Below are 23,199 nucleotides of genomic sequence, written 5' to 3'. Positions count from 1 at the left end.
CACCGTCCATCGTCTGACGCCAGCGATAGGCAGACAACTTAAAAGAGTACCCACTTGATCAGAAACCCAATGACGAACATACCAGAGCGGTAGACCTTTTGAAACCGAAGGATTTATTGGGGATCCCTCATTCTGCAGTTGTGATATGGACTCCAAGGAGAAATTTGGGAAACAGGTCGATATTTCCCTAAGGATCAGCAACATGGCTCCGGCTAATCTGGATTATGGTCCACCGTTTCTTTCAACAAGCTTGTTTTACCTTTAGGCAGTCGCATTTCAGAGCTTCGTGCGACTTCAATGCATTACTCCCTATGCGCTGGTTATTATTGTTTAATCCATGAATACATCAACCTAATGTACTTGACCAATAGATAGAAAAACGAGGTGTTGGATCAACATGGTAAGTGCCTTCCCCTTCTCTCGCAGCGGAATATAATTGAATATATTTTGCAAACTGACTAATCCAGCATCTTCAATGGCAACAATAATATGCTAATCACGAAAATTAAGGCCCAGGCTGCGATGGGGCCTAAAAAAAGAAGGTCGAAAAAAGAACATGACCAGTGCCGGGCTCGATCCGGCGACCTTATCGGTGTTAACGATACGTGATAACCAACTACACCAACCGGCCATTGTTGCACACCTGCTGCAGATTGTGTTTTATACAGTAAAACCTACTATTGCCCGAAATCTATGACTTGGCTTCTCCCTAGGATCTTCCTGACAAACAATTGCTTCAAACGGATTGCACTCGAGAATTTCCAACTATATTCACTGCCATCGTGATACTGCTAATTACTGCTTGTCTGACACCAAGACCCCACGATATCTCATTTTGCCATCCTGCAGCGTCTTGAGACACTCCTGGATTCCTTCCACGCTCATCGGATACGTCATGATGATCGGCTTGATGCCGTGGTGTGCCGCAAAGTCGAGCATGTCCCGATGCGACTGGCGCGCTGCAACGATACCGCCCTGGATACGGATCCCGCCGACGAGCAGAGGCATGTATGGGATTTGCAGATCCTTTTCGTCCACCGTCAGAGGGGAGATGACCGCGCCCGGCGCCAGAATCGGAAGGTATAGCTTCCAATCGGGCTGAGCGCTGGTCGTGATGATGAGGTTGTCCAACGGCTTGCCGACCTTGAGCTCCGTGGCGCCCTTGGTCGCATAGAACTCGGACGCGCCCAGCTTCATCGCCTCCTCCTTCTTGTTGTCGCTGCCGGAGAACACAACCACCTCGCAGCCCATCTTGGCCGCAAACTGGATGGCCAGATGGCCCAGGCCCCCGATCCCCACGATCCCCACGCGCGACACGGGCTTCACTTCGCCGACCACGATGGCATTCCACACCGTCGAGCCGCCGCACATCAGCGGCGCCGCGTCCTGGTTGCTGAGCGCATCGGGGATCTTGAAGAGGAAGGCCTCGCGCCAGACGGCGTGCGTCGCGAACGAGCCCTGGTCCAGATCGGCGTATCCGTAGAACTTGCGCTCGGGACAGAACGTCTCCCAACCCGTCAGGCACTGCTTGCAGCTCCCGCAGCTGTCGTGCTCGTAGCCCCAGCCGACCCGGTCGCCTTTCTTCAGGTGCTGGGCGCCCGGGCCGGTGGCCCCGACCACCCCTGCGCCTTCGTGGCCGAGCGCCATGTCGGCCTTCATGTAGTGCACGTCCGTAAAGCACACGCCAGAGTGGGTGATGCGCACGAGGACCGAGTCGCCCTGGAGGTCATCGCGGTGGGTGGTGGCTTTTTTGATGGAGCCATCGGAGGAGCCTTTGTACACGGTAAAATCGAAGCCCATTGTTGTCCGTTTCCGTTTATATACGAATATTTTCGTTTTTCAATGTAGAAGATATACATGAGGACCTTAGGAGAATCGGGGCCTATATAGAATATTGCTGCAGTTTATTTCATCATAGATTGCTGCTGTCCTGCAAGCTTCGGCGCGCCCGGACAGGTCGATGACGTATGTGGAGATCAAGGAACGTTGAAGACATCATCGACTGTGGACCAACTATCGGGGCAAACGGATAGCGCGCCAGCGAAATATTCCGAGGCATGTCAGATGAAAATCAAGATTTTGCAGCCAGACCCGTGAGTGATTACAAAGCCTCTGTGTATGTTCAATTCCATTTCATTTCAGCCAGAGCACATCGCGCACCGCTGCAGAGTTCAGAGTTCAGAGATTGCGAATCAACAGACGAGAGCGATCAAGGCAACCAAAATGGTGTGGCAAAGTCGTGGTATGGTGCTCCGTCGTGCACCGTCGGACTTATCACTGTGTTTAGAGCTACCGTCGTCATCATCGTCACTGTCGCTGTCGCTGTCACTGTCGATCGGGGCAGCCGAGGTATGATGAGGATCGGAGCCACCGGTCGCTGTTGACCTGTCGCCAAACAATTGCGAGACCAACTGGTCCCCCTGCGCAGTGATGCTCTCCTCGAACGCCTCGTAGCTGTCTGCATCCCACTTGGCCCTTGCAGGGACAGCCTCCTTGCCCGCAAAAGCAATGTACAGCACATCGGCCTCATCATGACCGCTGTTACCGCTGATACTCGGGCCGTAGCACGCGGTCGCCAGCGCCAGACTGGCTTCTCCAACCATGGGGTGCTCGTTGTCGTCCCCGTTGGTGTCGCCCCAGACCCCGTAGACGAGCTCGTCGGCGCACACGACGGCCACGATGCTCAGGGGCTCGACGCCAACCGTGCGCGGATCAAACGTTGGGCTGTAGCCGCCTTCATTCCCGAGGACAACATACGGGTGGAGGTTTGCGTTGAGATCTCTCACCCCGTGCTTCTCGAGGTGTTTCAAACCCCACCGGGTCTGGCCTTGGGTGTCCGTTGACGACTTGCAGCGGCCGTCGCCGCGGCTCTGCTCTCCGTCGCAGTCGATGTCCATATTTGCCAGGTCGGACCCAGGACCTTTGAGGTAGAATCCTTTACCGGTGGGGAGATACTTGGTGCAGTAGGTTGTGTGACCGCCGCTCCATTCGGTGTTGTAGAAGCCGGTCTGAAGAGCGTCGGCACCGGTGCAGTCGCCGCCGCTTCTGGCCTTGTTGTAGAAGGCTCTGAGAGCTGAGGGGGCCTGCTTTGTCGTGATTTGTGATGCAAACAAGGTAGCCGTGATGGCTACTAGAACTGGTCGGTGGCGCATATCGAGGGTAGAAAAAGGGTGTAAACGAGTGAATAACTACGACTTGATGTGGACTCTTGAAGGTATCTTCGCTTCTATGCAATACATCGATTCTCATCTCCAAGATTGGTAGCAAAGCGGTGGCTGTTAGGGTGTGGTGGTAATCCTTCCGTCATCAAGGTATACACCTCAGCCTCGCATGGTAACTGCATCAAAACAGGTACCCGATCCAGACGGTAGCCAGGCACAGCACTGCGGACCCGCCTCGATGGCGATGCGGGGTCATAACTAGCTGAGCTGATGTATATAGAGTCATACTGTACAATCTTGCTTCCATGATGGCTCTCCATCAAAATAGCCCGTGCAGCTGGCCACCACACACTGTGCCAGGCTGCCAAAATGCACTCCTCGCTGCACCATTCCGGGCGCATAGTGAGCATACTTGGCGGAATTGGTCATAAGATTGATCGTCTGCGGAGGTATTACCGGCTCGCGGATCATGCACCAGCAGGTATCAGTGATGATGGTTGCGCCAAAGGCTTCTAGAGTTTGAATATAGCCCTTGCTAGCCGCCAGCTCGTACGTCTCCCGCCCCGTTGTTATCATCATCTGCACCGAGGGATCTTTTTTGCGATCGGCGCACAAACGAGAGAACGATTCGAATTCTTCCAGCGAGAAGTGCGGATTCCCCAACGACACCAACCCAACTGACGAGTCTTGAGCCGTGTTCAAGTCTTCCCACGTCCGCACAAGGTCGGATTCGTGCACGGCCATCCGCTTCGCTGTGTGCCGGACTCCCTCGAACTTGGTCGCTTCCGGAGTCACCCCTCGCACATGGAACATCGACGCGGACGCCGTTGTCGCAAAAGCCGCCCCGAACGCTTTGAGGTCAGCCATACGAGGCTTCGTCTGCTCCAGCCCAACCACCAACGGTATATCCCCCCCCGCCAGCTGACCAATGTGGTATCCCAACAGCGGCCACACTGCGTCGTCCATCTTCGGGAAATCCGCGACTTCGACCACCACCGATGGCGTCCGTCCTTCATCCGCATGCCCACCCGCCAGGGGAGCCCGCCCCGTCAGCGCAATACACACGTCGATCAGATCGGGATACTTTTGCGTCCGCGCGCCAAGCACACTGTTCGCAAACACCACTGCGTTGGACTCGGACCAGCCGATATCCTGCCCGGCCGCGGGGGCAGACTCAAGCAGGTACGGAGCACAAGTAAAGACGGGCCGCGCGCCCATGGCCAGGTAGGTCTCCACCAGCTGGTCGGCAGGGACAGCCAGTTCTTCTTTGACGCCGAGTTCCCGCCAGCGGCGCCGGTCAATGGAAATGGAATTCAACGTGGTTGGGATGGCGACGCGGGCGCCGAGAGACAGAAAGGTCTGCGGGATCCGTAGACTGGCGGGCCCCGTGTAGATGCAGGCGTCGATGTGGGCGCGGGAGATGTCGATGAGTCTTGTTGCTCCTTGGATCTGGGCGAAGCTCAGGAGGATCTCCATGGCTTTTTGGGCGGCTGCTCCACGGGCGCCATGGAGGATTGCCTCGTCGGTTTCTGACAGGTCTATGGTCCCTGAGGGGGCGCACGAAGGTGCTTCGTAGGTGGGTGGTGGGAGGGGGTCCTCTCCGGTTTGGAGGGTTGGTCCTGTAATTGCCGCGTATCGGTAGTCTTTTAGCGAGTGGAATTCTGCTGGTTTTAGGACCAGTACTGGAATCGAGAGGCCGAGCAGTGTCTTGGCCACGACGACCCCTAGGGTGATGATCTGCTCCGGCTGTTGGAAGATGAGCCCCGCCGGGGCACATTGATTCAACAGCAGCTCGATCAGCACAATGCTGCCGGTACATGATCCTCTGCTGCACGGAATGGCCAATATGCGACCGTTGACCGATTGTCCGTGGAGAGGATGATGGCGGTCAATGATCTCCCCAGTCTGGGAGTCGACTCCGGCCCAGAAACTCAGGCCAACGTTGGCGTAGAGGAGTTTTCCGGTGGCCGCCGAATCAACGAGGCAATGCCCATGATACTGCATCTTGGTTCAGATGATCTTGTGGAGCTGGACAGGTATTTACGTGGCACTGGTATGGATGGAGTCCGGCAAGTGGGGGGGGCTGAAAATGCCAGATGTCATGATTCTGAATGCTTCACAACAGCCATTCCTTTCCAAAGCTTTGTAGGAGATTTTGGTCCCAGTGTGATCTCAAGACTTCGAGTGTTGATTGGCTATGGAATGGTTGACTGGAATTTGATTCCGACTATGGCTGAATGAATAGCGCCTGCACAGCCTTTGCTTGCTAATCACCGCCATCTGATTCGACATATTGAAAGACAGTCAAGAGAATATGTAATCCATTCCACGCTAACCTACGCCCGCCTTAAATACACATGTGAGGACACGCGCACAGCACAAGAACTGTGGGGAAATCCAGCGAAAGCGAGCGTCCGTTGATGGGAGGAACCGGAGTGGGACGCCAAGGACCTCGGGATGAAGCAGTAAAAGAGCAAATGGCTGACCGACAACACACGGTGTCGGGCATGATGGAGATGTCTCGTCTCCAGCTGAGTGATATTGTGCAAGGGATCCTGGCTGAATCATAGTCGACAGAGTTTCAACCCGCCGTCAGAGATACGGGGGTCTTTTTGCATCGAATGTGAGGGCGAATCTGATCCCGACGCCAAGCCATGTGGTGATGGAGCCAAGAATCAATCCCTTCCGATTATATTACGAATTAAGATGGTTGTTCTGCACACTTTTGCCTAGCAGGATCCTCGGGATTCTCCCTCAATTCTTCCCCTAGCGGTTGGTAGCTCGACCTTGAAGAAGTCTTAGATGGGTTATCAAGATGAACTGTCCCTCCCGAACCGACGACACTCTTCTACACTGCGACTGGAATCAGAATCCCCCTTTTCTGGCGCCGGATTTGACCACCCGCCAAGACTTCAACGGCATCACCAATGCCCGCGTGTACCGATCGGGCCCCGGGTTGGATGCCGTGTCGTCGACGAGCTGGGAAGACTCCCAAGCTATGCCTGAACAACGAGATACGCCAATTGGGAGTAAGTCGGACTTGCGTGGGGCGTCACTGACACCGTCAGGTAGGTTTCCAATGACTCACTACATCATGCATCTCCGTTGACCTCTTCTAAAAGGACGCCCCAACTATTTCCAAACCAACCATATTGCTAGTCAAATCTATCGCATCTGCCATCTTGATCGATCCTCAGTTGACAAGGTCAAGAGCTGGGCCTGGTGGCTGCTATCGGTTCTCTTCACCTCTGCGCTCATCTCCCATGAGAGCCTGGGAAGGTACTTCGGCTCTACCATCTCGGTCTCTGATACAACAGGTAAGTAACAGGGTTCCCTTTCCAGACTGTCCGGATAAGAATGACCATGCATAGCAGTCAAACCCGAAGCAAACCTCATCAAACGATCCACATGCGTCGCAGGAGGCGTCAAGAGCAGCGAATACAACACCTCTCTCCACATTGGCGCGCTCTTCATCATCTTGAGCGTCTCGACCTTGGCCTGTGCGTTCCCCGTACTGGCCACATGGTTTCCTCGTCTACGCATTCCCCCATCAGTTCTCTTTACGTTCAGTCATTTCGGAACGGGCGTTCTCATTGCCACCGCATTTGTCCATCTGCTCCCGACTGCATTTACTTCTCTCAACAATCCCTGCTTGTCTGGCTTTTGGACCACCGACTACCCCGCCATGCCCGGAGCCATTGCCCTAGCCGGCATTTTCCTGGTGACGTTGGTCGAAATGGTCTTCAGTCCGGCACGGCATGTGTGCCGCGGAGGGCTCAAAGTCTCCGAGCAGGAGACATCTCTGTCTGAATCGGGGGTCTGTAACTCCCATGTCCCTGTCGCCAGAGACTCGAAAACCCGGGATGAGGTCAAACGACCTGGCTGCACCAGGGTCGAAAGTCAATCGCACCTGCGTGACCTCGGCCCATTGGTAGGCAGGCAAACCAGCGTGAGTCGGACGATCAACCGCATGGGGGAGGAATGCGATCGCATCATGCGGATTGCTTCTGCTCCTGAAGGCATGCGACCAGTTCAAGAAAGCAAAGCACCGCCAATCGAGGACGTGGAACGAAGCGACGATCTCGCCCTTACTCCAGAGCAAAAGCACAAAAAGGCCGTCATGCAGGTGTTCCTGTTGGAAATGGGGATTCTCTTTCACAGCGTATTCATCGGCATGTCACTCAGTGTGTCGGTAGGCAGCGAGTTTGTCATCCTGTTGATTGCCATCGTATTCCATCGTATGTTCTCTGCCTTCGGACGTGTTTTGTATCCCGCTAACGTCGGATAGAAACATTCGAGGGTCTCGCGTTGGGTTCTCGCATCGCTGCCCTCGACTGGCCGGAGAAAGCCGTCCAGCCATGGCTGATGTCCTTGGCATACGGATGCACGTAAGTTCCTGGCCTCGCGTTCTTTCAAGTTGCTGGAAATGCTAATTCTCTTCAGCACACCCATCGGCCAGGCTATCGGCCTCGCAACGCACACCCTCTACAGCCCGGATTCAGAAGTAGGACTGCTCCTGGTGGGCACCATGAACGCAATCTCATCTGGTCTTCTTATCTTCGCCTCCTTAGTCGAGTTGATGTCGGAGGACTTTCTCAGTGATGAAAGCTGGCGTGTTCTGAGGGGCCGCAAACGTGTTATTGCCTGTATACTAGTCTTCATGGGCGCTTTCTGCATGAGCCTTGTTGGCGCATGGGCATAGCGGCTACCTTGGCATTGATCCATTTATTTTCAAAGTAACCGGGTGGTACAACTGGCTTAGCAGTGGTACAATCAAGAGGTGAAGGCCATGGCCGGATTTGTATTCTAGTGAGATCACTCGATGCATAACTCACCCACTCGAAGACTCGCCGAGAGAGCTGATGTCATCCCGACTCTGGGGTCCGGACATCCGACCAGCGAACAGAGAAATCAATTCATTTCCACTGGCTTCGTAAAGCACTTCTCATTCTGTATGTATATTTTCAAAACCAACAAGGACCATCATGCCTCATTTCGAGCTCGCACACAAGGTTCGGCATCTTATCGTTCAGCCCGCCGACCAGCGACAGAACCCTCCCGAGAGTTACCTCTTCGTCCAAGATGGCCTCATCATCAGCTGCGGTGTGCTCTATGCACTCTGCTACATATTCTGCATAATACGAGTCTATTCCGATAGGACCTACCCAGGTGCTCGCTGGGGAAGTATCCAGTTTCTGTCCGTCCACCCCATGCACCTTGCGTACAATAATTAACACACGGCAGCTGTTTGACAATGGCGTATGAGATCTTCTACGCCTTCACAACTACGTCTACTCGCTTTGAGATGCTGGCGTTTTTGGCTTGGTTTGAGCTGGATCTGAGCTTTGCGATTGTTGCGCTTCGGAAGGCGCATGCCCCGGCTGAGAGACGGTTCCTCCGTCGGAACATGGTCCTGGGCTGTCTGACGGGAATAGCGTTCCTCTGGACGCTGACTCGGAGATATCCCGATGAACGGGAGCAGGTCACTGCGTATTGGACCGGTATCATCCTGCAGCTTCCCATTGGGTGGATATGCCTGTATCAATTGTGGGAGGATCATAGCACCCAGGGTCATTCCCTCGAAATATGGTATGTTCACTGCATGGCGTCGAAAATCGCTGCTAATGATCAGGCTCACGAGGTACTTGGGCTGCTTTACTGCCTATGGAGTCTTCCTCTGGCGATACTTCAATGTCCCTCAGAACTGGAGATATGTCTGGACACCCTGGAGCATTGGGATTATTATTGCCACTCTCATTCCAGAGACGGTCTACCCAATTGTTTATCTGTGGGTGCACAAGACGCAAAAGGATAAGAGGGCATAGGTTCTTTCCTTTGACTAATCAAGCAACCTGTATACCGAGGCACTACATAGCTGGAATGTGGGAGGAATCTACGGCCCGTTGAGTAAAACCAGCCGATGAATCTATAGGTGTCGCGCCAGGACCGCAATTCCACCAGCTTGCAATTAGGCAGAAAGGAGCTGGAATGACGATGAAACGGGATCATCCTCGTTCGGATAAGAGCCGCTTAATTAGCCTGTCGGAGGACACGTCGACTATAGAATCGGCTGCAGGGCACGGCAACAAGTCTACCCCGAGGCAGAAAGCCTAGGCACGGCAGCAAGAGATGATGAAGATCTGCCGATGGAGGTAATGATCTTATAGTCTCCGAATTTCCCACCATTGAGCATGCACAAAAGATGCATCCATTTACCCCGTCAATATATCAATGCGGGGAAGTAGAGCAAGGGTCAGGGACAGACAGGTCTATAAATATGCATACAGAAGTGACTCCCTTGATCGGGGATTCCTGCCGCTGAATAGTATTACTCTGTGCGATCTTTGCTGCAGTCATGATGTGGTGGTTTCTTCTGATCGGGCTGGCCTCAGCCGCTGCAACTGCCAGCTCTGCCAGCTCTGCCAGCTTCGAGTCTCGTTGTCAACATTTTCACAAGGAAATCCATCTTCAAAATGTGCATGTGCTTTCTACCACTTATGTCCCCATCGGATCCAACATCCCCATGGTGTATAACCCGCCGATATGCGGTGGGACCGCTAGCTCATCGATCAGCACGATTCAATTTTGCCAGGTTGCGCTGAACGTGACCACTTCGGACAAGAGCCAATTCTTCATGGAGGCATGGTTACCTAGCAATTACACTGGAAGGTTCTTGAGCACAGGGAATGGAGGGTTGAATGGCTGTTCGTGCCGCTTTTCCCATCTCGGTCACGTTTACTGACCAGACATCAGGCGTAAGTTACGCGGACATGGTTTATGCTACTCAGTACGGATTCGCGACGATTGGGACCAATAACGGTCACTTTGGCGACACTGGCCAATACTTCCTGAACAACCCCGAAGTCATTGAGGACTTTGCCTACCGCGCCCTGCACACAGGGACAGTGGTGGGGAAAGCACTGACGAAGCTATTCTATCCTCAAGGATACAAGAATTCATACTATCTGGGCTGCTCGACAGGTGGCCGGCAAGGTTGGAAGTCCATCCAGAGATTTCCAGACGACTTTGACGGCGTGGTGGCTGGAGCACCGGCCATCAACTTTGTCAATCTCTGCAGCTGGGGATCTCGATTCCTGAAAATCACCGGGCCGCCAGGTTCAGAGACATTCGTGACAAGCGCGCAGTGGTCCGCGGTCCACAATGAGATTCTCCGACAATGCGATGCTCTCGATGGCGCCGTCGATGGAATCATCGAGGATACCGATCTCTGCCAGCCCGTCTTCGAGACCCTGCTTTGCAATTCCACGGCTGTGGACAAGACCTCTTGCCTGACGGGTGTGCAGGCCAACACCGTTAACGAGGTGTTCTCCGCCATGTATGGCTTGGACGGTAAATGGCTATACCCTCGCATGCAGCCCGGCTCTGAGCTCGCCGCGTCTTTCATCTACTACAGCGGAAACGGGTTCAAGTACTCAGACGACTGGTACAAATACGTCGTCTACAACGATAGCAACTGGGGCCACTCTACCTGGACGCTTGCCGACGCAGCGGCAGCCGCTGCGCAGGATCCCTTCCAGATCTCCTCCTTCGACGGGAATATCTCCGGTTTCCAAAAGGCAGGCGGCAAGGTTCTGCACTATCACGGCCTGGAGGATGCGATCATTACCTCGGATAGCTCCAAGGCGTACTACAAGCATGTTGCTGATACCATGGGTCTCAGTCCCTCGGAGCTGGACCATTTCTATCGCTTATTCCCGATTAGTGGAATGGGCCATTGCTCGCCGGGGACCGGTGCGGCTTCCATCGGGCAGGGTTCTTCCACCTATGCCGGCGATGACCCGCAGGATAACGTGTTGATGGCAATAGTGCAGTGGGTGGAAAAGGGTATTGCGCCTGAGTATGTGCGTGGCTCCAAGATGTCCCGCGATGGTACGATAGATTACCGCCGCAAGCACTGCAAGTATCCCAAGCGAAATCGATACGTGGGGCCTGGCAAGTATACCGATGAGAATGCTTGGAAGTGCGTGTAACTACGTCTTGGCCATGGCATGTTGCGTGTATTCGGATGGTGACGAAAGCACTCACCTCTGTACAGTTTCAGGTGAGAATAGATACCAATCAAGCGATTTAGCCATTATCTTCCTTTCAATAATGACGGAGCTTGTTTCCCTTGTTGATTAAATGGATAACCAGTTGAGAGAGACGAGCTTCTAAGGACATACATGGCGGATCATGGGATGGTATATCAACAAGCCTACGAAGTACCGAAACCTCCCGTCATTTAATGCTCCTGACAGCTCACTCTATTGACCTTACCATCCTGGAAGATGACCGTGAAAGGAGTCATGCTTTTGACATAATCAGCTATCCATTTGCTGGTTACACGGTGTGACCTCTGTTAGGGGATGTCCATGACCGGTACAATTACTTCCAAAAAGAAACTATCTCAATGTTATCATAATCACTTCTCAATGACGAAACTCGTTCACCCAACAGACTCGCTGCGTCCGTTCTCTTTCACTTTCTCCTACAGCTCCTGAGGACGTCCAGTCTCTTTCATTCCCAGCTGTGCTTGACTGAATTTGCTCCTCGCTTTCGATATTAGTCCGCGGCGTCGCATCATGTGTTTCTTCCCGGCGGCACGAGCACAGGGCGACGTATCGTCCTGTCGAGGTACCCCATGCCGTTCTCTGTGGTCTGGATAACAGGCTTCGAGGTTGCGAGAGCCCTGTTCCCGCGATGGCTGCCGTTCTTTAGCCTTTCCAACTGCGGGTTGCCGCCGAGGCGTTTGGATCTGTCGGGGGCTCGACTTGATCTTTTTCACTTGTCGAGTCAATGGTTCACGGGATGGCCGCTTTTTTGAATCTGCGGATCGGCGCATATCTGCCCTCTGCCCCTATTGGCAAAGTTAGGACGGGGAGAGATACCCGGCCGCAGGGAAAACCATAGAGAGAGCATGGGATGGAGAAAATCAGGCAGATTACCGGGACGCGTATTCCTAGCGACGGCTTCTTGTTCGCACATTGCTCTTTTCTTTTGGAAGGTGTCTGAAACGGTGTTCCGAGCATCATTTATCTATGGTCAACGTGATGATGAGGTCTGTGGCTGCAAGTATAGAACGTGAAATATCTGGAACATAGACTGCTTAGACTGCTGCCACCAGGTGGCGTCCGCTTTAGAGGAAACAAGTCCCCCAATTATGTAGTCGCGGGCCAGTCGACCTACAGGGGTTTCTCCATCACCAGGCATTGGCATTGCTGGATTCGGATAGTCGAATCACGAGCTTTCTAATCTGTGCGGAATGCATAAACAACTCGTGAGACTTGAGAAGAATGCGAGGTGTTGTGGCGAATCTTGGATGCTCGGACCTCTGCGAGAGGTAAACAGCCATGGAGTCGTGCATTCGAGAAATCTTTCGAAGCCCATCGATTATACTTCAAGTGCTCAGTATAGTTATCCTTGTTCAAGCACGGCCAAGAAGAAGCCGTAGACCTGGAGTAGCCAGCGAAGTATCTTGGAACCGCGAAAAGTAGAGACAGCATCACTTGGCTTGGAGCAAACAATAAACAGTAGCCCTAGCAACATTCCGTCAAACTCGCGTTCTTCGCATATTCAAATATCCTATCTCCATCCCCGTTGCGTGTAGAACATAAAGCTTAGTATCCATAAGCTCGTGCTGGAGTGGATAGGATTAGTACCCCGTCAGGCTGTCAACACCTGTCATTGGACACGTGGTTGATAGAAATGGAAGATAGAAGTCCTGTCCGTCATGAGCTGGATATATTCTCCACATTCCTCACGTCCAGATTTCCATACTGGCATGCGGACCAACAATGCCCGGAATGCTTGAGTCGTGCCTTATCCGTGACTAGCCCACCCACACCGCTTCCCGCTGTGGGTGAGCTACACTGTAATCACTAATTTTCGATATTTTGAAGCTATTCTCAACACATTAGCTGACTATCTAAGAAAAAAACATCACTATTTTCATCTGCTGCCCCTGCTGATCTATTTAATACTAAATTCTCTTATATAGGTGCTGGTGGTGGGGGTTTACTATATACTTTCTCCTACTATCTTTATAAATACCTCTCTTATATAGCAGCATCTTTGGCCTTCCTTAAAGTAATTAATTAATTTATATTACATACTTTTAGTATACCATCCTGACTGAGTGGCTTAATATATTACTTAGTATATTAGTACTATAGGGGGGCTTGTATAGCCCTGATTTAATTAATTATTTTATTTACTATAGCTAGATGCTTAGTAGTAATTTAATTATATTTAAATATCTATTTAAGATTCTGCTGTAGCTTTAGTATAAGTAGATCTTTATACTTAGATAGCTTTGCCTAATTCTTCTTAAGGGCCTAAATTATCCTTAGAGGGGTGATATCCATACTAGATGAGGAGATAGGTAGTAGAGAGGGTGTCCCTCTAAGGCATGCATTAAGATTAGGTGTGTAAATATCTAGAATTTATTCCTATGCCTAGATAGTAAGATTATTAACTATCTTACTACTATTAATAGGCTAGATACTATAATCTTTAAAGGCCTTATAGATAATTTATTAGTTAAAGGCTTTCTCTTATATAGGTCTAATTATCTATAAGAATTCTGACTTCCCTACTAGCTTACTAGCCTAGTAAGATAGCTTATTATTTATATATTAGAAGTGTTACTTATAGTTTAAGAATAGCTTGCCATCTAGTAGCTAGTAAAGGTGTATTATATAAGAAAGGAATCTAAAGGGAATAACCCTATTATCTTTATATGTCTATAAGAAATTAATAGTAAGATAGGAGCCATAACTATTAAATATAAGTATTTATTTCTCTCCTCTCTTTATACACTTATTTATTGCCTTAATAAAGCTTTAAAGCTATTAATAGGCTAGTTTATCTAATATCTAGCCATTAACTTGCATAGCTATTATTATATTTAGTAGTAGGGCCTCGCTCTTATTAAATTAACATTCTATAAAGATCCTATTACCTTTAGGAAGTAAGAAAGGTTAGAAAAGAATAGTCTAAAAGAGTAGGAGCTTGCCTTTAAAGATAAACTATAAATCTATCTACTAACTATCTACAGTAATATATTTAATAGTTATTATATTCTTATCCTTCTTAGATTTAGTAAGATTAAGGTAAGAATCTTTTAATCTAATTATATTCCTTACCTTACCTTTACTAGGTCAGAAGCTATATTTATTAAAGTTATATACTAATTATAGTAGTATATCTTTAACTATATTAGTAAGCTGATTATACTAATTCACTAGTAAACTAGTATCCTTAGCCTTAATATACTTTAATTCCTTTATCTTTTACTTCACAGGGCATAGATTAAAGTATTCTAGGAGTTATTTTTTAAAGTAATATACCTATACCCTACTAACCTATCTAGCTTTACTAGTATATTAAAGTAACTAATTTATAAACTCTTCTAGTAGCTTAGGTATTACTAGCATATTATAATCTTATATCTAGACTATCTACTGTATTAAGGCTTCCTCCTAGTACCTATTAAGTACTTTATTTACTAATTTCTAAGCTATATAAGCCTATCTGCCCTTTTTAATATAATTATATAGTATTAAATAAGGAACACCATATTCACGCATAATCTTAGAGATATTTAGTTTATTTTAGGCCTAAGCAGCTTCGCAGGCCTTAAGGTTAGATTTATTAAATTTAATAGATTTAGGCATGTTAGGTGGTGGGAATAGCTTTAAAAGGTTAAAATACTAAAAATTAGTGATTATAGTGAAATTAGTAATTACAGTGTAGCTCACCCACAGCGGGAAGCAGTGTGGGTGGGCTAGTCACGGATAGGACCATACCCGAACAGTATCTACTGCCTGTAAAGTTCATCGCCTGCTTAGATTGATGTAGACCCCTTCATACCTGAACGCGACTGGACCCATATGTCGTTTCTCTACCTAATGCATCTAATAAGTGATTGACTGTTTGGTGTTGTCTACCGTATCACCAATGGTGCCCACATACCAGCTATTGGATCAGATAATGTATGTACAAATTGTACCGGTCATAGAGCTGAAGATATGTGCAGTCTCCCGAATACACGGACTATGCTTCCAATTGATTCATATGGCTTGGGATATTCCACGGGTCATAATCCAGATGCACAAACGCACGGTCGACAGTCGGCACGCTTTCCAGCATGTACTGTAAGCTCTCACCGACGTCATGAGCATCGCGCAAGCTCGTCCGCTCATCTACAACAATGTCCACTTCGACATTGAGGTGATCCCCCGCGTAATAGGCCTTCAAATCTTGGATTTTGGTGATGATTTTAGAGAACCGCATGGTCATGTACAGGAGGACGCTGTGATCAGTGGGTGAGGCAGCGGCGCCGGTGAGATGGCGGATATGCGTGGCGGCGGTCCCGCTCCAGTTCCAGATGATGTAGACGGAGAGCAGGAGACCACCAAGCGGGTCCAAGAACCACCAATTGGCAAAAAAGCCCACTGATTTATCTGTCAGCTCGCGTCGGCCACATCTAGAGATATACGACTCACCCAATGGGAAGAGAATACTGAAAAAGTTGAAGATCACGTCCGTCATGGCGTCCTGCGCTAGGGCCTGAACACCAGTATTCTTGATCAATCGGCACCAAAACCAACAGAGAAGTTTTACCACAACAGTGCTAGCCATCATGAAGATTGCTGGTAGCGAGAGTTGCACCAGTTTGTGGTCTGGGCCTAGCAGCCGCCCCAACGAGGTGATGGCCACCTGCACAAACGAGGTCGCCATCACTACCGCAAACACTAGGATACTGAGAGGCTCCAGCCGCCGTCGACTGATGGGGTATCGGTACCGGTCCTGACGCTGCGCAAGCTTGGTTGTCGTCCACACGATAACCGTACTCAGAAAGTCTAATGCGCCGTCCACCAAACTGGCCAACACGGACATGGAACTCGTCAAACTCATGACGGCAATTTTGGCACCCAACAAAAACACATTGGCGAGCAAGTTGATATAGATGGCGACGGTGACAATGCGATCGCCGCTGTGGACATGCTCAGCAGCATGGGGGGAAGGGATTTCGGGAAACGGGGTGTCCTCCTCGATCGTTGGCTGTAGCAACGGTGACCGTTCGTTTGGAATACGGTATAGGTTACGTGGAGTCCTTTTGATCTTCCGGCTTGAGGTGTCTGCAGGTGGACCCTCACCATTCTGCTCTCGGCCCCTGGTCCAGAGGTGGGCGACTATATCGTGGTCATGACTGTATTCATCTATCAATTGGTGTGGCAGCGATGAGTCCAGCAGTTGATCGATGTATAGATACTGTGACACGAGCTCATTGGTGCGTTGGTAGTATTTCCGCCTACGCGTGTCAGTTTAGGCCGAACGCTGCTGAGGGTCTTCGAACGAAGACATACAGGTGTTTCTTCATGCTTTTCAGCTCCTCGGGACTTTTATAATAGCGATGCCTGACCTGCCAGTTAACGACATGACACATTCCCAAGACGAGAGGTCTCGTACCATTGGTACATCGGATTACTTGCTCCGATCAAGACCATTCCTCTGAGAGAGACTGGAAGACTTTCACGTCTATTCCGGAACGGCGCCCCATCTCCATGCTCAATGACGTACTCATCCCGAGCAGTAGCAGGCGGGAGTGAAAGCGATCGCTCGCGAAGTAGTTTTGGGAGGCTATGGCCCCGTGTTGATAGGATCTCCCGTTCAGGTTCGAGGCTGGGTCTCCGAGCCGGGGTCCAGGCTTCGGAGGTGGTGGGAGACTGTGAAGGCGACAATGGAGATGCCGCGTTGTATACATTGTGAATCATTGCTGATTCCAGCTTCCCATTATCGAGTTACAATCTTCAGAAATCATGAACAAGATGATATCCGGGAGTTGTTGATTTGATTGTCGAGGATGGTGTTTCCTCCGTTGACGTCACGGGTCTGCGCGCCACGTGACGATATCCTTGGCCCAATGTCAAATCTACTCGTGCCTTGACCTTGGGCAATTCACTTCTTAGGGAGAACTAATAGTGACTAATAGTGCCAGATTCTGTGAATATACATCTATAAAAAGGCCGGATATGAATTCTTGAGATTGGTTGTATGGCTTTGATGGCTCAATGAAGGCTATGAAGTAAGATATATATATCCATGATGCAAGTATGTACAGGACACCCTCCCTTCTCAATGTGAGACCCATCCGTTCAACAATAACTTAGGCCATTGATTGTTTACATAAAGTATACAGATGTTGTCCCAGCCCTACGTGTACTGCCAAGCGGCTGCAGTCTGCCCCTGAGATGGAGTCCAGGCAATAGCGGCCGCATCGAATCCGAGGCAGTCGGCGACATTGCCAGTGGGAACGGTCGCAGAGCTGATGGCAGCAAAGACCTGGTAGGGAGCAGGAGCATCGCCCTCAGTAGGGCAAGCCATGAAGCCGGTGGCGCCCTGGCCGCTGAAGTTCCAGTGGCCTAATGGGTCACCGGAAGTGTAGGAGAAACCCTCGACGGTGGAGCCAGGGGGCATGCTGGCGGAGTGAGCGGTGGTGAACTTGACGGCACCAGATGGGTCAACGTAGATTTGCTGGCCACCGGGGACCATAACATCCTATGAAAGGTTAACAAGGTTCGTAGCAATACCATGGTAGAGAGATGAAGACTCACCAAGGCGTTGGTATAAAGAACAGTTTGAGTGCCTTCGGGGCAGGCCCCCTGCTGCTTGACGACGTCAGGGCAGTAGGTTGCGGTCTCACCACCCAGCCAAAAGCTATTTCTGGAAGCAGTCATGCCGAGAAAGTGGATGGGAGAGGCGGAGCGGAGGGCCATGACTTGAAAGGGACCATTGTCACTGGCCGGGGCAGCCGGCAGGCTGTGGGTTCCAACGACGAGGGAGCCGACAGAGGCGATAGTAGAGAGCTTCATGATGAATGTAATGCGGGTGAGGATTTTAGACCCTGGAGTTTTAGGGACGTAGAAAGAATAGAGATGTTGGGATGAGGATGAGAAACGGGAGGTTTGGATGGGGGGATGCTGTCTTTATACTATGACAGAGATTCAGTACGAGGGCCTCCAGAATACTGATGCCCTTTAGTCGATGTAACCTAAGTGAGACAAGCATCTGCTGGTTTGAAGTGCTTCAACCGCTATCTACGGAGTACTCTCAGTCTAGTACTGTAGATTGAGGTCCTGAGCTACACACTAGTACTAATGGACCCACAAGGAGACATACAAGTTTGGTAATCGTTCTGCCTCTGCTGCTAGATAGCCTTCACTCGGAGCTTTTGACGTTGGATATAATGATTCCAAAGGTGGTTCTCTCGCCATGGGTGTCTCTTGCTCCCACGTCCATTCTTCAGTCTTCCTGGGAAAAGTGATAGATTAGCAGGTGATTGGTCAAGTGTTACTCTGTCCGTGATGGCTTCATGCTTTAATCCTCCAATGGAATCCGAATTTACCCACATCCCCGCAACTTATCTACACCTAGACAAGAAATGATCCTCACTAACACCCCTATATATAGCCTCGGTTATGCCAAATGACAATCTGATTGGCTGATATGTTTCAGGTCGACATCATCTTGCAGATCTGCAGCTTTTTATTATTCAGGTGACCAGGGGAGACAGGTCCGTTGTGAGTCGTAGTTAACAATAATAATAACACGAACTTAGTCTTTATGGAGCAGATTGGAGTAAGACAGGTTTCTCTTCGAGTGGCCCCCATATATCCCCGGTTTGCTGCCAAGCACTTGACTCATGATCCTAACGCAAAGGTTGAGAACCGAAGTGACGAAGAACATACTGATCTGTACTTCCGTCGAAGATGACAGAGCCATCAATGTGGCGGTATTCTCACAGTGGCCTTTCATAACCAGCTGATATTCCACCTTATATGCCTACCGGATTACTACTTTCATGATAATGATCACTATTCACCTTACCAACGATTTATAACAGAGTGGCAAGAATAGTAATATTCACATCGATGGGGCTTCTCCGTCGGCAACAGCCGCAACGGGTGGGACCTGGCCAATCACCACGAAATGAAGGTCATTTCGACTGTGCAGTTAGGATCGGTCTTCTCTGGGTCCTGGCCCCGTCGAAAGACAATGGCGTGTTGAGACGCAGAGATCAGACCATGGTGACCCTTGCCTTGTCGCAATGTCGAACCACCTCTATAGTTGCCCGCATGAAGGCTATCCTTGCTTCAATGTTTCACCCAGGGTACTATTCATGGACCTCATACATGCATGGAGCAGCTGTTCACAGCGCCTCCACAGGAGGTCAGTCCACTCAACGGGGTAATCGGATTCGGAGAGTTTACAAGTGGAAGACTTAAGTGTTGCGGGCCAACCTGGATACAATCGGAAACCATCTGGTCTGCTCAAATTTGGGCTGTGTCCGGTAGTGATGCTTACAAGGGAACAGAAGCCAAAAGATCAGTGTCCTTGGTATTCAGTCCCGGATGATGCTAGACATCGAGGCATTTGGTGATTGTTGGACTGGAGTGTCTCTGGATTAGTTGGGCCTTTTCAGACTTTCCAGACAGCTGGTCTTCTGCATTGTCTGTACGCATAGATCGACATTAGTCACACTCACCAGCATGCGTGGAACTCGCCCGCCGAGTGAGTAGATCCATTGATTTTTTGGTATCCCAGCTCGATAGCAAACTCAGTGGGTGTGGTGACCCGGGCATCAGCCAGACTGGCATGTTAGATGTGTTCATGGGTCTTGCTGGATTAGTCGCAGACATCAGTGTTTGTGATTGTGCAGTCTGAATTTCTGCAACACGGTCTGATTGAGGACACGTTTCTACTAGTGCCAAAATTCCATGCATATAGATGTTCCACAGCCACCTGACAAAACTCTCGGGCAGATGCTTCATTGTTGTCCTTCAGCGGTTGTCGACAGCGCGTGCAAAATTCACTCGCGCATAAAGTCATAGATACAAATGGATGCCTGAATACATTGATACCATCTGGACCATCCATTTCAGCCATGGCCATCTACATACGCGCTGACAGTTCCTTGAGTTATACCCCTGCCTCCCGCTGAATTTTCACGCTTCCATTGGAGATACTGGAGCCACGGGGAAACCAAGAACACCGAAGACACCATGCATCGCACAATGTCCACCTTGGAAATCAAGCTCGTCGAGCCGGGTGACATTTCGGCAAATACTGAGCTCTGGTATATCACCCATCTCGCAGAATCTGAAGATGTTTCCAGATACACCAGGAGTCCAGCAGTGGTGGAATAAAGTACATCAGCAGAATATACTACATAACCCACACAGAAGGTATCTCAAGGTGGTGGATGTCGCTTCGCCTGGTCTTATAGTCACATATGCCAAATAGGATCTGGATCAGCAGCAAAGTGGACCGCAGTTTCCTCCCTAGTATAAGGAATCCAATCATCAGGCTTGCGATGAGCTGTTCAAGATGCCTGAAAACAAGCAGAATAAGTTCTCCGGAGAAAAGCAGTTCTATTGTAGGTGGTTGACTCCGGCTCTGTTGACAAACTTTGACTTCTTAGGTTAGACGTTGACATGCAGGTACTCACCCAGATTACCGACGACAGGGCGCTGGATCTATGCTGATCCAATGGGGCTGTGATCGGTCTGGTGAAGAAGGGGTTCCTGCTTATGTGGATGCGCACCAAGCCGCTGCTCCTCTTTATCGAAAGTTCCGCTTCCGTGAGCGAACGGATGTTGAGGTCGATCTACAAGGGGCCCTTCCCATGGTCAGAGAGTCACAATTGAAGAACTAAGGTTCGCGTGTCCTGCAAAGGAAGGACTCTCGTGAAAAGACCAATCTATAAGGGAAGATATAGACAAATCGATCTGTCTTGTTCTCTATCCGGGTGATATAGATCAGCCTCCTATTGGTCGCATCTCCATCTCTTCCCTCACACTCCACTCTTGCGTTCGAGGAGCCGTCGCAACACCGTCGCGGAGACCAGGCCAGGTTCAACCAACCGTTAGCTAGCTTTGTATCACATATATTAGATGGTCATTGTGTGCAATAAGATGTCTAGGACGGGAGAAAACACAAGCATGACCCCTGCAAGGGCCAGCTTGATAGGATGACGAGCACTATACCGTTCCTTAGCACAATTGACTGCCGGGAGAACTTCTGCACTATGGTGGTCAATCAATTCTGCACCGACACTTGTTTTCTATTCTCTCTTTTCAACATCCACAACTACAATTCGCGATTCTTTTGTTTGTTGGTCGACTAGTGTCAAATTGGTTGCCTATCGAGTCAGGATGTTGGTGAAAATTAAGTCAGTGGTCAATACCACTGCCCATGAAGATGGGATGTCTACAAAGATGGGAACAGCGCAAGATCGTAAAGATATGCGGCGAGTGGGAAGGCAGCAGGAATTGAATGTATGGGACAACATCAACAGCACGGAGTATTGGCTAAATACGAGTAGCGCAATTTCCGATTTCTGTCAGTTCTTGGGTTTACGGCGGTGTTGATGTGCACCTGGGAAGCAGTTCTCTTGTCTGTTTCTCCCCCGTCAGCTCTGAAACGTGAGATGCGGAGGAAAACTGATCGAAATAGTGGTGCATCCAATGGCTTGATCAATGGCGGCAAGGGAGGCATGATATACACTTATTTAGGTGGTGTCGCCGGTTTCACCTTTGTCATTCTCTCCATGGCTGAAATGGCATCCATGTATTCCCTTGCAATGATCTCCTTTCCACGGGCGCACTGCTAAGGTCTAATAGGGCTCCAACATCCGGTGGCCAATATCACTGGGTATCCGAATTTGCACCTCCCAGTTGCCAGTGCATATTGAGCTACATAACCGGCTGGTTCTGTGTGCTTGGATGGCACACTGGAATTGCCGGATGTTGCTATACAGTCGCCAACATGATGGTTGGAGTGGTCGCCATCAATTACCCTGATACCTACGTCTATAAGCCATGGCATGTCACACTACTGGTCATTGCAGTAGCGCTGGTTGCGTTGTTGTTCAACACCTTGCTGGCGCAGAAACTGCCCTTGATTGAGGGCATTATCTTGGTTATCCATTGCTTTGGGTTCTTTGGCATTTTGATTCCTCTTTGGGTGCTTTCGCCGAGACCGACCGCATCAGAAGTCTTTGGACCCATCCAAGATCGAGGCGGCTGGGGAAATAACGGTCTGGCTTGTCTGGTTGGGTTGGTCGGATCGATTTATGCCTTGATCGGTGCGTTCAAGTATCCCAAGACACGCGAAGTGTGTCATCTGCTGACGATAAGTACAATTCAAAGGCCCTGACTCAGCAGTCCACATGTGTAGGTGTATTCCGACCTTCCACAGATGATAATAGATGATAGACATCTGATGTGATGAATTAGCTGAAGAGATCCGTGACGCATCACGAGTCCTCCCCCTTGGCATGATCTGGACACTTATCCTCAACGGATCTACAGGCTTTGTCATGATCATTACCCTCGCCTTCTGCGTTGGGGATATTGACCATGTGCTGGAATCCCAGACAGGTTTCGCATTCATCCAAGTCTTCCTCAACTCGACAGGATCCGTCAGAGCCGCTACTGGGATGACTGTGGTCATCATGGCCATGCAGTTCTGCGCAGCCATCAGCAACGTTGCCACCACATCTCGCCAGGTCTATGCTTTTGCACGAGACAAGGGGCTTCCATTCTCGAATTTTTTGTCAACGGTCGGTGTTTTCCTCAGTGAGTGGTGGATGGCGTTGATGACTACTCGCAGGTTAACCCGACTTTCATCGTCCCTTTGAATGCGTTATGCATGAGCTTGGCCATTGTCTCTCTTCTTTCCCTGATCAATATTGGATCGTCCGTGGCTTTCAATGCCATCATGTCTCTGGCACGGCAGCTCTCCATTCCTCATACATCATCTCCATCGCCTGCGTTCGCCTGCGTCGATGGCGCAATCAGCCTCTGCCTCCCGCCCGCTGGAGCATAGGGAGATTCACTCCCTTTGTCGACACCGTCTCTATTCTGGTTCTGATCATCATATGGGTCTTTAGCCTCTTCCCTCTAATCGAGAAGGTCGATCCAACAACGATGAATTGGAGCGTCGTGATATTCGGAGGCGTCATTCTGCTCTC

General features: G+C 50.1%; 10 protein-coding genes and 1 non-coding gene across 11 annotated transcripts; 5 read left to right on the top strand and 6 right to left on the bottom strand.

Moving 5' to 3' along the window:
• Nucleotides 1-557: 557 nt before the first annotated feature.
• On the bottom strand, nt 558-631 carry tV(AAC)1. The gene has a single exon. It is a non-coding gene (tRNA).
• A 164-nt stretch (nt 632-795) lies between these two features.
• On the bottom strand, nt 796-1,800 carry AFUA_6G00510 (NAD(P)-dependent alcohol dehydrogenase; the record flags this gene model as incomplete). The annotated part of the gene is made up of 1 exon (XM_726411.1): nt 796-1,800. The coding sequence occupies one exon, from the start codon at nt 1,798-1,800 to the stop codon at nt 796-798; it is 1,005 nt and encodes a 334-aa protein (XP_731504.1).
• A 392-nt stretch (nt 1,801-2,192) lies between these two features.
• AFUA_6G00500 (glycoside hydrolase family 75 protein) lies at nt 2,193-3,152 on the bottom strand (the record flags this gene model as incomplete). Its single annotated transcript, XM_726412.1, has 1 exon — nt 2,193-3,152. One exon carries the CDS (start codon nt 3,150-3,152, stop codon nt 2,193-2,195), a length of 960 nt encoding a protein of 319 aa, XP_731505.1.
• A 74-nt stretch (nt 3,153-3,226) lies between these two features.
• On the bottom strand, nt 3,227-5,165 carry AFUA_6G00490 (aconitase family protein; the record flags this gene model as incomplete). The annotated part of the gene is made up of 2 exons (XM_726413.1): nt 3,227-3,337; nt 3,450-5,165. 2 exons carry the CDS (start codon nt 5,163-5,165, stop codon nt 3,227-3,229), a joined length of 1,827 nt encoding a protein of 608 aa, XP_731506.1.
• A 10-nt stretch (nt 5,166-5,175) lies between these two features.
• AFUA_6G00480 (uncharacterized protein) lies at nt 5,176-5,731 on the top strand (the record flags this gene model as incomplete). The annotated part of the gene is made up of 2 exons (XM_726414.1): nt 5,176-5,306; nt 5,539-5,731. 2 exons carry the CDS (start codon nt 5,176-5,178, stop codon nt 5,729-5,731), a joined length of 324 nt encoding a protein of 107 aa, XP_731507.1.
• A 245-nt stretch (nt 5,732-5,976) lies between these two features.
• zrfD (putative plasma membrane zinc ion transporter) lies at nt 5,977-7,863 on the top strand (the record flags this gene model as incomplete). Its single annotated transcript, XM_726415.1, has 5 exons — nt 5,977-6,229; nt 6,359-6,478; nt 6,533-7,399; nt 7,450-7,549; nt 7,605-7,863. The coding sequence occupies 5 exons, from the start codon at nt 5,977-5,979 to the stop codon at nt 7,861-7,863; spliced, it is 1,599 nt and encodes a 532-aa protein (XP_731508.1).
• Nucleotides 7,864-8,146: 283 nt separating this feature from the next.
• Nucleotides 8,147-9,282, top strand: AFUA_6G00460 (uncharacterized protein; the record flags this gene model as incomplete). The annotated part of the gene is made up of 3 exons (XM_726416.2): nt 8,147-8,358; nt 8,406-8,750; nt 8,794-9,282. The coding sequence occupies 3 exons, from the start codon at nt 8,147-8,149 to the stop codon at nt 8,984-8,986; spliced, it is 750 nt and encodes a 249-aa protein (XP_731509.1). The 3' UTR covers nt 8,987-9,282.
• A 234-nt stretch (nt 9,283-9,516) lies between these two features.
• faeB-1 (putative feruloyl esterase) lies at nt 9,517-12,802 on the top strand (the record flags this gene model as incomplete). Its single annotated transcript, XM_726417.2, has 2 exons — nt 9,517-9,865; nt 9,915-12,802. The coding sequence occupies 2 exons, from the start codon at nt 9,517-9,519 to the stop codon at nt 11,150-11,152; spliced, it is 1,587 nt and encodes a 528-aa protein (XP_731510.1). The 3' UTR covers nt 11,153-12,802.
• A 2,180-nt stretch (nt 12,803-14,982) lies between these two features.
• AFUA_6G00440 (cation diffusion facilitator family transporter) lies at nt 14,983-17,020 on the bottom strand. Its single transcript, XM_077804918.1, has 4 exons — nt 16,635-17,020; nt 16,532-16,582; nt 15,668-16,476; nt 14,983-15,616 (listed from the first exon to the last, which is right to left on the bottom strand). Exons 1-4 carry the CDS (start codon nt 16,937-16,939, stop codon nt 15,216-15,218), a joined length of 1,566 nt encoding a protein of 521 aa, XP_077661054.1. The 5' UTR covers nt 16,940-17,020; the 3' UTR covers nt 14,983-15,215.
• A 170-nt stretch (nt 17,021-17,190) lies between these two features.
• AFUA_6G00430 (IgE-binding protein) lies at nt 17,191-18,361 on the bottom strand. Its single transcript, XM_726419.2, has 2 exons — nt 17,780-18,361; nt 17,191-17,723 (listed from the first exon to the last, which is right to left on the bottom strand). Exons 1-2 carry the CDS (start codon nt 18,035-18,037, stop codon nt 17,379-17,381), a joined length of 603 nt encoding a protein of 200 aa, XP_731512.1. The 5' UTR covers nt 18,038-18,361; the 3' UTR covers nt 17,191-17,378.
• Nucleotides 18,362-19,498: 1,137 nt separating this feature from the next.
• AFUA_6G00412 (putative amino acid permease) lies at nt 19,499-23,054 on the top strand (the record flags this gene model as incomplete). Its single annotated transcript, XM_001481388.2, has 8 exons — nt 19,499-20,601; nt 20,678-21,502; nt 21,550-21,620; nt 21,681-21,794; nt 21,848-22,311; nt 22,376-22,399; nt 22,463-22,788; nt 22,839-23,054. The coding sequence occupies exons 2-8, from the start codon at nt 21,380-21,382 to the stop codon at nt 23,052-23,054; spliced, it is 1,338 nt and encodes a 445-aa protein (XP_001481438.1). The 5' UTR covers nt 19,499-20,601; nt 20,678-21,379.
• Nucleotides 23,055-23,199: the final 145 nt, after the last annotated feature.

The sequence above is a fragment of the Aspergillus fumigatus genome, chromosome 6 (genome assembly GCF_000002655.1).
Source record: "Aspergillus fumigatus Af293 chromosome 6, whole genome shotgun sequence".
Classification (NCBI taxonomy): Eukaryota; Fungi; Ascomycota; class Eurotiomycetes; order Eurotiales; family Aspergillaceae; genus Aspergillus; species Aspergillus fumigatus.
The sequence above is the reverse complement of the archived record's forward strand: the minus strand, read 5'-3'. Positions and strand labels throughout refer to the sequence as shown.